A 13,571-nucleotide genomic window follows, 5' to 3' on the forward strand; every position below is an offset into this window, starting at 1 on the left:
TACTGTAGCTTACGGCTCGTAATAAATCCACCTGCCGGTAAATTCGATCAACGGTCTGAGTGGCTGTATAAGCTACAAACAAGTAGAAAATTTCTTTGTAGATTATAGAAAAGCTATTTGGACAAAACAGAAAAGGTAAGAAGCGATATTTGAGAAAAGAGCATATCAATCTAATAGCCATAGACGCATAGCGGAACTAACTTTACCCTGCGTCACGTGATTTCCGATTCTTGTGAAAAAGGTCTATACTTCCCCCTTAAAAACATAACTGCGTGTGTAGCCACGTGACTCCGCCCCGTCCAGTCAGTGGCATAAAAGCAAAGAGCAAAACACGGAGGTGAACCTATGAGGTGAACGACGGGTCAACACATAGTGATGGCGCGTGAGCGGTGAGCCTTGCGCCTTGCGTCTTCACTAAACTTTGTCAGTTGTATTTGTTTTATGGTTTGGACATTCGAGCGATTAGACGATCCGATGTGTATTATTATATCGAGCTACCGCGCTCGCATAGATATATACATATATCTATGCCGCGCTCGCGCAGCTGCATGTGGCACGAACACTCATACAAACAGCTGGGCAAAACGTGAAGATCGCGCGCACACAGAGGAACGCAGAAACTTCTTGTCAGCTCTGTCCTGTGATTTATCACTAAAATAGCTTAGAAACTTTAAAAAAAGAAAGTTATAGCATCTATTTTTTCTACTTTTGAAGGAACTATTTACAACCCACAGCTTTACAATTAATAGAGAGACGGTATGACTAACAACGTGCAGAAACCTGTAAGAAATGTTACAAACCATAGATAAAATAGCCTAACTGCTGATAGTGAGCTATGATGTCAGATCACTCTTTCAACAGGGGAAAAAAAAAATCCCACCTTAATAGTCAATCATAGGCTATTTACAGTACAAACCTTGTCAGTGAACTATGAGGGCAAAAAAAAAAAAAAAAAACAGAAATAAAATAATCGTTCATTAATCGTAATCGAGGTAAAATGTTCAATTAATCGAGGTTTTGATTTTAGGCCATAATCGTCCAGCCCTAAAACACAGCTATTATTGTTTTGTTATTCATTTATTTTGGAACCATTTGTTAAACATTAGTTAACTACACTAGTTAAAGGGATCGTTCACCCAAAAATAAAATTATCCCATAATTTACTCACCCTCAAGCCATCCTAGGTGTATATGACTATCTTTTTTCTGATGAACACAATCGGAGTTAAATTAAAAATATTCTGGCATTTCCAATCTTTATAATGGGCGTGAATTGTACCCTAGATTTTGAAGCCCAAAAAAGCTCATCCATCCATCATAAAAGTAATTGTCGGTTCAGCGGTCACTCTTCTGCCAGAACTCGGCTTGCATACGGCCGTTACCGGATGTCACGTCCACCAGCTGCGAGTGCCCTTGCATGCCTGTAGATGGCACGGTTTCTACAAACACTACACACATCATGGACTCAGTTTCCCACAATGCTTTGTTCTGTCATCTGTGTAATTATGTGCAGCTGTTTCCCATCACCTCATTATCCCTTTGTCTCTCTCCCTATATAACTCAGTTCAGTTGTTTGTCTTATTGCGAAGTCTTGTCTTGCACAGCATTACTGAGCATTTCCCCTGGTTTCTATGTTCCTTGTTTGTGATATCTGCCTGTTTCCTGGTTTTCTCGTTCCTGTCTCGTCCTCTGGATTTGTTTGTTTGTCTGGACTGATTTACTGTGCTCTGACCTCTGCCTGTTTAATTCACTACAACTCTGGATTGTGCTACAAATAAAACTGCATTTGGATCTTCTATTGCTGTCGCTCAGTGCTTGCAACAACCAACACCAGCAAATCATAACACCAGAAGCCAGTGATTATAGTCTATAAAGTTATTAATATGGATATTTTTCTTACAAAAATGCATCGCTTCTCTCCAGAAGGCCTTTATTAACCCTCTGGAGCAGTATGGATTACTTTTATGATGGATGGATGCGCTTTTTTTGGGCTTCAAAATCGATTTATATATATATATATATATATATATATATATATATATATTTTTTTTTTTTACAAATAAACAAACTTCAGATTTGTATTCTGTGCTAATCAACATGAACAATGATAATTTTATTGTGAGCTTAAAGGGTTAGGTCAACCAAAAATGAAAATTCTGTCATTAATTACTCACCCTCATGCCGTTCCACACATGTAAGACCTTCATTCATCTTCAGAACACAAATTAAGATATTTTTGATGAAATCCAAGAGGTATATGAGTCATCCATAGCAATATAACCACCACTTTCAATATCCAGAAAGGTACTAAAGACATCGTTAAAACAGTCGACGTGTCTGCAGTGGTTCAACCTTAATGTTACGAAGCGACGAGAATACTTTTTGTGTGCGAAAACAAAACGAAAATAACGACTTTATTCAACAATCTCTTCTCTTCCCTGTCATTATCCTTACACAGGTGATGCAGAATATTGAATAAAGTCATTATTTTTGTTTTGTTTTTGCACACAAAAAGTATTCTCGTCACTTCATAAAAGTAAGGTTGAACCACTGTAGTCACATGACTGTTTTAATGATGTCTTTAGTACCTTTCTGGACCTTGAAAGTGGTGATTATATTGCTGTCTATGGACGAATCATTTACCTCACGGATTTCATCAAAAATATCTTAATTTGTGTTCTGAAGATGAACGAAGGTCTTACAGGTTTGTAACGACATGAGGGTGAGTAATTAATGACAGAATTTTAATTTTTGGGTGAACTAACCCTTTAATATACTTGCCCAATAAACTCTCATCATAAGTGTGTTACAAAAAAAGTTGTATTTATTTATTTTTACAATTAAAGGAACAAAGCAAAACAGTTTTCTGTGGTGATCATATAAGTAATAAATCATTTTATTGTGAGTTTAAAATATCCATTCATATTTATTATTCATGTCAAGGATGATCACAATGACAAAATGGTTTTGACAGTGAGGATAACTGCTCTAAATTGCTACCAATGCAGCGTTATAAGGCTAGAGTCCTTCTTAAGATGTGCTTTCTGTACAGGAGCATTCTCAGCTTTCTCTGTGAAAAGGCTGATGTCAGGCTGGTGTAACAGGAACGTTTGTAGTTCTCCTGTATGTTCATTCAAGCCCCAGGGCCTGATATAATCATATCACTATCAAGGCAGCGACCAGCCTAAAAGAGCTGCAAATGGAGTATAATGAAACATATTTCTATTTTATCATTTGTTTCAGCTAAAGATTTTATAAATTATTTAAAAACATTATCAAGATTATTTATACGCTCTTTCGCTTACAAAAACATGTCGGTACCATGATAATTCTATAGTACTTTAATATGAAATAGAGTAAAATTCTAAATAATTATTTAATCCATTTACATGATATTTGTAATACAAAAATCTGTTTTTTATTGTAGTAGTACCATGGTACTTTTTGGTTAATGCTATTATTATTTAGAGATTTTTTTGGGCCCGGTAGCGCCACCTATACAATTTCAATGAAGCGCCCTCCCGCTATGTTTCACGTACATGTACGAAATTTGGTACATACATGTAATGTCCCAATACCTACAAAAAAGTCTCTTGGAGCAAAGCCCTAAACGCAACAGGAAGTCAGCTATTTTAAATTTCCTTAAAATTTTTGTGCAGTTTTTGGCATTTACAGTCCTACAGTTTTAATTGTAAGTGTATTTTACGTCAAAATATTTATTATATTAAAACACTGAATGCTTTAAAATGATATGAATTTCTAAATTAAACCAATGTAGCATATAAACTGTATTTTTCTATGATTTAATTTTGCAGTTCCGCTACAAAAGCAGAGTGTACCAGCAGCCAAACGTCAATGAAAAGCAAATTGAAAAACTACACACACAGGTGAGACTTTGGGAAAATAAATATTTTGCTGTGACATATGTAGATTAGCCTACTATGCATATTTGTCAAAAAAAGGTGTCTATTTTTGACACGCAGGTGGTGATTAACTTGTTTTCCGTTATGATAATTTAGTCTTTTACACACATGGAAGCTATTTTCTTAATTGCAAGTGGAAGATGGCGTCTTGGGATACGACCGTTAAAACAGGAAAGAAACATTCAAAATCTTGCTTTTTATATACAGTCACTAGGACTGAATATCTAACATATAACATTCATTTTAGATTCCGCTGCTAAATAATGCAGCAGACCGGAGCATTTGCATATATTTGGACTTAGCTGGACTTTCGGGGCGAGATGGTCATTGATGTTGACGTTTTAGCGTTTTGGCCAGTTTTTGCTCTGTGGTCATGAGCGTTTTTGCAATCACCGGTGGAGGTTATTCCACGATCCTCGCCCAAATGCATCCCCGAAGCTTCGAACCAAGTTTTAATTGCTGGCTTCTTCCAGCACTGTGTGTCCTGTGCTGTGCTCGGTGTCTTTATTGCTCAGCCTATTTATCTCCCGTCCCCACACTGCTTCCCTCAGCATTTAAAACTCTCCGTCTCATTGCTCTGAGCTTCCAAGCTCCCTTAATAAGTTATTATATTACAGCTCTGTAAGCCACAAGGGTTTGCAAAGGATGACGTAGAACAGCTTTGTGTACGTACTTGTTTCAGAGGAACAGATATTCACCCCACTTCATACTAAATGTCAATAAATTATAAATCCAACAGAGGAAAATGCTATTGGGGATCTGACTGCATTATGAAAAGAAAAAAGGTGAAGTTGTTACCTTAAAGGTGGAGTATGTAATATTGACAGCTAGTGGTTGTTTCCCCAGCCCCCTCCTCCTCCTCAGACTCAATGCTAACTTGGGTTGCCAGATTGAGGACACACAACAGGAATGAGCACAATTGGCAATGGAAAGTGGCGAGCCTTACATTGTAAGTTGATGAGTTGAGTTATCTGCATTTTAATATGCCTCTAGTCATATAGCTTTTTAGATGGAAGCCGAGGCTTTTTAGGTCGGGTAGAATCTGCAATCTCTGACCCAGTTCATTTGCTGACTTCTATTGCTGCAGTAAGCTGTGTTTTCCGCCAACTGGAAACCCAGGGTGTCAAAATACTATTGGGTAAATTATCAGTGGGCTAGATCACACCGATGGAACACACATTTCAAAGTAGAATAACTGGCTGTAGCATTGTTTTTCAGAGAAACAAGTATGTGAACTAGCACGTTTCCTGCAAACATATAATAATATTTTTATGCTTTAGTACAGTAAAAATGCTATTACTACCTGATCTGACCCATAAAAGTGTATTTTATTGGCATAATCCACAGAGAACTGTAATAAATAAAGAATCCTGACTGTTCTCATTCAACTCAATAGCAGTTGCTTGGCCGGCGCATGAATGAATTCTGCCATCTTTGCTTATGAGCTCTTATAACGCATTAAGTCATGTCAGAAAGATTGTATTTATGAGTTAAATGCACATGAATGCCACTACAAGTGGGTAACCCTGGATTTTCGGTGTGTAAGTGACAAAACTTGCACTGTAAACCTGAATAAGTTGGACTAACTCAAAAAATTTGAGGTAATCATTTACAACATTTTTTTTTTGAGTTATGATGTTCACAGTTTTAAGTAAGCAGAACTATCAAGTTTTGAGTTTGTAGTACTCGTGCATGTTAATTGCTCCTAACTTGAAGTACTGAGTTAGCTAACTCATACATTTTTATTGTTCTTAAAGGATTAGTCCACTTTTAAATACACTTTTCCTGATAAATTTACTCACCCCCCTGTCATTCAAGATGGTCATGTCTTTCTTTCGTCAGTCGAAAAGAAATGAAGGTTTTTGAGGAAAACATTCCAGGATTTTTCTCCTTACAGTGGATTTCAATGGCTACCAACAGATTGAAGGTCAAAATTACAGTTTCAGTGCAGCTTCAAGGGCTTTAAACGATACCAGATGAGTAATAATTGTCTTATCTAGTGAATCGATCGGTCATTTAAAAAACAAAATACAACCGTTTATGCTTTATAAACAAAATATCGCATTGAATGTACTTTCCGCTTCCGCATTCTTCATAACGCTTACGCTGAATGTTCTACGCCTTCCCTATTCTACTTACGGAACGAACGCGGCGCCAGTTTCGTTTTTTTCCGTAACTCGAATAGGGAAGGCGTAGGACATTCAGCTTAAGCGTTATGAAGAATGCGGAAGCGGAAAGTACGTTCAAGGTGATATTTTGTTTATAAAGCATAAACGGTTGTATTTTTTTTGAAAATGACCGATCGATTCGCTAGATAAGACCCTTATTTCTCATCTGGGATCGTTCAAAGCCCTTGAAGCTGCACTGAAACTGTAATTTTGACCTTCAACCTGTTGGTAGCCATTGAAATCCACTGTAAGGAGAATAATCCTGGAATGTTTTCCTCAAAAACCTTCATTTCTTTTCGACTGACGAAAGAAAGACATGAACATCTTGGATGACATGGGGGTGAGTAAATTTATCAGGAAAAGTGTATTTAAAAGTGGACTAATCCTTTAACTTGAAATTTTTGGGTACACCATTTTATACATTTAACTTAAAATTATCAGGTTATATCAACGTAAATAACTTGTTAGCTATATATATATATGTTAACAATAGCATGTTATAGCACTTATTAAATGAGTACAGCAACTTAAAACATGTAACTTACCTGCTCTCAAACCAAACAGCATGTGCCACTTGTCACCATGATGGTAACTCTCCAAAAACTACTTTAACAGAAACTCTTCTGAATTATCATAACAAAACATTTTAGCATTTACTCTCCCATTTCTAGTGCCATGGGCAAAGCATTCTGGGAAATAGAAATCCCAGCCCAGTTTCAGTCAAACTTAAGTTAGTCTAAATTAAAAGGAATTAGTTCATACAACTCAAAACAGTGAAACAGTTCAGTTGACTTGAAATATGTCAGTGCTGTGAACTCAAAAGTAAAAGAAAGTTCTAAATACTCATAACAGTTAATTTAACTGAACTAATTTGTTTAATTTAAGTTTGTCTTACTCAAACCAATTAAGTATTTTGAGAGTTAGTGGCAGTCGCAATGGATGCAGCATCTGTAGTTGACAGTAATTTTGTTGAAATGTAAATACATGTACAATAAAATTTATAGTATTGTACAATTATGATAGAAAATATAAAAATTCAGTTTACAGCACCTTCATAAATTAAAAAAAGCATAAAAAGCAAAAACATACCTGTTGCTCATCCTTTATATTCAGCATTTTGTAGAACTATTAGTCCCTTTAAGGCAAGTAATTTCACTCTGCAGCCATCTTTGAAACGCCTCTCGGGCAGCTACTTCATTCATTCTAGTACGGCTCCTATCTCTTTGAATAGGGAAACATCAAATTCTCCAAAGCTGTATTTAGCATTTCTTTCTATAGCAATCGGAGCTTCTAAAGGCAGTTGCAGTGATGGAATGACTTTACCAATTGGCGATTGGCTCTTTAATTTAGAAGGTGGGACTTATTCTGCCATATGTTTTTTTATAGAAAAGGTACATTGCAATCTTGCTCAAACCAAAGTGTTTTGAACACACCTGAAGCTATAATTACTACTTCCTAACTCATCAACACACATCAGTCCTGGGTATAGTTTTTTGAGCCAATCACCTGAGTTGTAAATATCATGTGATTCACTCTAAAGCTGCAGGAAAATGACATCATGACAAGGCTAACGGCTAATCAATGGTGCTACAAGAACACACACAAGCTATTAGAAACTATCCTTAGCTATGACGTCAAAGGCAACTGATGTTTATACATTTTTAAGAGCTTTTATGAAATATTTGCATTTTATATGTTGCATAAATCGTATTTTATCAGAATACAGGGCTACTTTTGAATGACTATCAATGCAGAATGCTTTTTTCCACCATAAAAAAGGCCAGTTGAGGCTAACTATGCTAACAACTCAATCCTTGACTGCTTTGTTTATTCTAACATTTTCTAGTTGATTTATTCATATTTACTAATATTTATGAATGAATAAAACCAGTTTTAGATGATTTTTGTAGGCTAACACTGACAAAACACTTTTTGCAGTGTAGGAGGGCGAATGTTGTCGCTGCGCTCGGTGACATCTCTACTTTGTAGTTAGCCTAATGGGTTTAAAGTTGTTAGCTGGCATTGAGGTGTGAATTATTGAAAGCTTATGTTGGTAGAACAGGATGTAGAAGTTAAATAATGCAAACTCTAATATTTTGTGAGGGTATGGCAATATTCTCTTGTCTTAGAGGCCTTCGTGTGCGCACTAGGTTGTGCGTTAGAGTTGACATTTGTTAATCTGTGTTTGTAGCATGCCGTAGCTCGCTCGTATCTCTCGCCTTGCCAAATCAGCTGTGCTCCCTCTCTTTCTCTCTCCCTCTCTTTCTCTATCTCTCTCTCTCTGATGTCTCTGTACTGGGAGCTGCTCTCCTATCTATTTTTATCCAGCCTTGTATCATGGCATGTGTGTCCCAGAGATCTCAACATGAGAGAGGAAGTGAGCAGAGACCCTTCACATTCTCGTCAACTGTTCATTTTCATCACTTGTTCCTGTTGCTTAACTTCCTCTTCAATCATTAGCTGTCAATGTTTCTTGTTTCACCTCACCTGCTCTCTTGTTCTCTCTCTCACCTTCTGTAAGGTCAACCTGAGGAAATTTATGGACTACATCCAACATCATCAGGTGGACAAAGTTGCCAAGATGCTGGAGAGAGGGTTGGACCCCAACTATCATGACCCTGACACTGGTGGTAGGGGATTCCATATCAGATAAACTCCAAAATTGCCCAAAAAGGGATATTCAGGCCCTGTTCAGCTGTTCTCAAACTACATTTTTTGATTGATTACATTTCTTCTTAATCAGTACTGTTTGGTCATACCATTACATTATATTTCAACAGTTCTGCCATGTCATCCATCCATCCATCCATCCATCTCTTCCTATCTATATTTCTTTATATATTTTATTATTTTGTTATGTATTTTATATATATGTTAAAGGGTAAGTTCACCCAAAAATTAAAATTCTGTCATTAATTACTCACCCTCATGTCGTTCCACACTTGTAAGACCTTCATTCATCTTTGGAACACGAATTAAGATATTTTTGATGAAATCCGATGGCTCAGTGAGGCCTCCATTGACAGCAAGATAATTAACACATTCAATGCCCAGAAAGCTACTAAAGACATATTTAAAACAATTCATGTGACTACAGTGGTTCAACCCTAATGTTATGAAGTGATGAGAATAGTTTTTGTGCAGCAACAAAACGACTTTATTCAACAATATTTAGTGAGGGGCGATTTCAAAACACTGCTTCATGAAGCTTCAAAGCATTACGAATCTTTTGTTTCGAATCAGTGCTTCAGAGCGTGAATCAAATGATCTCAAACTGCCCAAAAGTCACGTGATTTCAGTAAATGACGCTTCTTTGTGTTATAACTGCTTTGAAATTTCAATGGTTCACGTGAATTTGGCAGTGCTCCGAACAACTGATTCAAAAACAAAAGATTCGTAAAGTTTCGAAGCTTCATGAAGCGGTATTTTGAAATCACCCTTCACTAGATATTGTTGAATAAAGTCGTTATTTTGTTTTTTTGGCACACACACACATATATATATATATATATATAGAATACGAATCTGATGTCACACCGTATTGAGTTCTGGCTAACTTCTTTGTTTATCCGCCATATTGACAGGATCGCGCAGCCTTTCCGTCATTGAGTTTAGTGCAGTAATTTGAAAAATTTCACCATTGTATGTCATCAATCCTGCGTCGATAATGGCAATAGTAACTCAGATCATCGTTCTGAGAGAAAACTGGACAATGAAAAACGTTTTTTCAATGTAAAAACACCAAGGGAAGCAGGTCGAGGAGATGATGAGAAGACGCCGGATGGCAAATCTTTTAATAATGGCACTGATTAAACCCACTGCTTGTCACTCAATGAAAGAACCACATTGCTAAGTGTGTTCGAAAGTTTTTTGATTTTGTTTGGTTTATTAATTAACATTACCTTTTGCGAGTCTGACTCTCACTCCGCTCGTGAATTAGCAGAACATTCTAAAATGCCAAACAAGAAAAACACTTCATGTGGCTTAAAGACAAACACAAAATTCTGTACATATCTTTTAAAGCATACTGTGTGGAGATACGCATATGAGCCTAAAATATGAATGCAACACGTTTGCATGTTTCCTCTCATGTAAAGAAAACGCTTAATGCACTTAGACTGATATTAAAGAGACCAAATTCAGTTTACTAATAAAGCACATAATGTGCAGAAAAACGGATGAGACCAAAATATAAACTTTCAGTATCACTTAAAATGCCTAAGCCATTTTAAGCATTTTCTTCATAACGGTTTTATAAAGGGAAGAAATTGCTTAATGTGTAATTAAACGTGCTGCGTTCATATTCAGGGCTCATCTTTTAATATCACTCTTAGTACATTAAGCCAGCGTTTATAAAATGTCCCCTTGCAGGGAGCCATTACTAAACTCTTCATAAGCTCCTAGGGTTTTGATTTTGCTTGTCTTTTGTTGAAATAAATATAAAAATATAGTTTGTTTGTGTCTGTCTGTCCACTGAATGTGACCCATAATCTCTGATTCTCCTCCTCCTGTGATCATGGAAAAGGGGAATATTTACAATGAAAACAGTTGTAGGTCTACTCGATATGCTCGTTTAAGCATCATTTAAATGTTTCCAACAAATAATTGAATCGACTACTCTCAGCGTGTTGAACACATAGATTTATTTGGATACTCATATGACGGCTGAAGCAGCAGAGAGCGTCCAGCGTGCAACACGGTAAACAAATCAACTTTGTAAACGGAATTCTACAAAACTTCAGTGAAAAAATTAAAATTATCATGCGATGCGATAAAATAGCTTCTATTCCCTGCAAACGATACCATTAAAAATGTGAATGTTCCACTTAAAGGATTAGTTTACTTTCAAATTAAAATTTCCTGATAAATTACTTGCCCCCATGTCATCCAAGATGTTCATGTCCTTCTCTCTTCAGTCGAAAAAGAAATTAAGGTTTTTGATGAAAACATTCCAGGATTTTTCTCCATGTAGTGGACTTCAATGGGCACCAAACAGTTGAAGGTCAAAATTACAGTTTCAGTGCAGCTTCAAAGCGTTCTACACGATACCAAACGAGGAATAAGGGTCTTATCTAGAGAAACCATCACTCATTTTCTAAAAAAAAAAAATTTTTTTATACATTTTAACCATAAATGCTCATCTTGAACTAGCTCTCTTCTTCTTCTCTATTTGAATTCCGGAAGTGTAGACACTGCTAAGTGTATTACTGCCCTCCACAGGTCAAAGTTTGAACTAATTGTTATATACTTGCACTAGCATTTTGTATATGACAATTTAGTTCAAAATTTGACCTGTGGAGGGCAGTAATACACATAGCAGTGTCTACACTTCCGGAATTCTAATAGAGAAGAAGAAGAGAGCTAGTTCAAGATGAGCATTTATGGTTAAAATGTATAAAATTTTAATATTTTTTTCAGAAAATGAGTGATGGTTTCTCTAGATAAGACCCTTATTTCTCGTCTGGCATTGTGTAGAACGCTTTGAAGCTGCACTGAAACTGTAATTTTGACCTTCAACTGTTTGGTGCCCATTGAAGTCCACTATATGGGGAAAAATCCTGGAATGTTTTCATCAAAAACCTTAATTTCTTTTCGACTGAAGAAAGAAAGACATGAACATTTTGGATGACATGGGGGTGGGTAAATTATCAGGAAATTTTAATTGGAAAGTGAACTAATCCTTTAATGGCCGAAACAAAACAAAAGGTAAGCAAGTATCCGTATTAACTTCAGTGCAAGTAATAGGGTGCGATCCTGTCAAAATGGCGGCATGCAACGAGGCATGACATCGGTTCGCGTTCTCTATTTTACAATTACAGTTCTATTACAATTGTTTCTCACAACTGTGACACCAAGTATCCAATACAGTCCAGTATATTGTACGTGTCTAATTATTGTTTTGATTAAACATGTAAATCCCTTGATTAATATCTTGCTTATATTAAAAGAGATTTATCTAATACATATTAATAAACCTGTTTGCTGTGCTTCTGTTCCGCAGAGACACCACTAACCCTTGCGGCCCACCTGGACAATATGGTGGAGATTATCGTTACATTGAAAAACGGCGGAGCTCATTTAGATTTCCGCTCTCGGGATGGGATGACTGCCCTGCACAAAGCAGCCAGGGCAAAGAACCAGATAGCTCTTAAGGTAATAAATGACCTAATCCTGAACGGCGGCATGAGTTTATGGCTGTGTTAGAGTGATCTTCTTCTTTGATTGTCATTTTGTTTTGTTTTTTGTTTTTTTTTAAGAATGACTGCTGCTGATCTAAAACAGAGCAGTACAGTGATGTCTTATGGTGTCAGTGACTCTGCTGAGTTTACACAGGGTACATTTATTACCTTGACGGTATACTTTCATTCAAAGCATAATCTGTATTGTTGTTTTTTTTTCAAAGGAATCGATAATTAAGTTTTTTTTTTTCATTATTTCATTGTTGCTTTCTTCCCTTGACTAGAATTAGAAATAATACTGCTGATGTACTACTGATTTGTGCCCTGAATATTGTAAAACACATTTCCTCGCTGCCGTCGCACTTGCAGTATATTGCTTGCCGGCCGTTTATTTAAAAAGGCTTCATGCAGAATGTTAGTTTATGTCACTTCGAAGTGTTACAGCCATAGATTTCCTATTTTCATTACTGGAGAGGCTGGGTTTCATAATGTTAGAAGGAAAAAAGTGCTTGTAGTCATTTAGTTAGGATCTAAAATGTACTTTTAGTCATGCAGTTATAAAACTGCTTGGTTGTATAAAATTTAATAAAAACCTAGACGTTGTCATGGGAATTGAAAAAATCAAGCACATTCGTTTACATTCATATCTATTGTTTTACATGCACATTTATTTATGTGTAGGTTTTACATGTTCAGATTTGTTGTGTTTAATGATTGATTATAATAGTTCAAGGTGCTTCTTCTGATATACATTACTGTTCAAAAGTTTGGGATCAGTTTTTATTTATTTAAAGAAATTGATACTTTTATTCAGCAAGGATGTATAAAAGTGTTAGTTCACCCAAAAATGAAAATTCTGTCATTAATCACTTCCACACCCATAAGACCTTCATTCATCTTCAGAACACAAATTAAGATATTTTTGATTAAATCTGATGGCTCAGTGAGGCCTCCAATGATAGCAAGATAATTTACACTTTCAGATGCCCAGAAAGCTACTAAAGACGTATTTAAAACAGGTCATGTGACTACAGTGGTTCAACCTTAATGTTATGAAGCAAAGAGAATGCTTTTTGTGTGCCAAAAAAACTAAATAATGACTTTATTCAACAATATCTAGTGATGGGCGATTTCAAAACACTGCTTCATGAAGCTTCGAATCAGCTTTGTTTCGAATCAGTGGTTCGGAATGTGTATCAAACTGCCAAAGTCATGTGAACCATTGAAATTTCAAAACGTAACGAGGCCTCGTTTACTGAAATCACATGATTTTGGCAGTTTGATACGTGCTCTGATTTTTTC

At 36.2% G+C, this 13,571-nt stretch overlaps 1 protein-coding gene across 5 annotated transcripts in view; it reads left to right on the forward strand.

The window, feature by feature from the left end:
* shank2b (SH3 and multiple ankyrin repeat domains 2b) overlaps positions 1-13,571 on the forward strand; it is a 133,706-nt gene that overhangs the window by 22,663 nt on the left and 97,472 nt on the right. For 4 of the 5 annotated variants that reach the window (XM_048158396.1, XM_048158395.1, XM_048158397.1 and 1 more), the window contains exons 4-6: positions 3,815-3,886; positions 8,612-8,720; positions 12,092-12,243. In XM_048158396.1, coding sequence (XP_048014353.1) covers positions 3,815-3,886; positions 8,612-8,720; positions 12,092-12,243 — 333 coding nt within the window. Of the gene's footprint in view, positions 1-262; positions 390-3,814; positions 3,887-8,611; positions 8,721-12,091; positions 12,244-13,571 lie in introns of those variants that run through there. The other variant, XM_048158399.1, reaches the window with a different exon arrangement.

This window comes from Megalobrama amblycephala, linkage group LG15, assembly GCF_018812025.1.
Source record: "Megalobrama amblycephala isolate DHTTF-2021 linkage group LG15, ASM1881202v1, whole genome shotgun sequence".
Taxonomy (NCBI): domain Eukaryota; kingdom Metazoa; phylum Chordata; class Actinopteri; order Cypriniformes; family Xenocyprididae; genus Megalobrama; species Megalobrama amblycephala.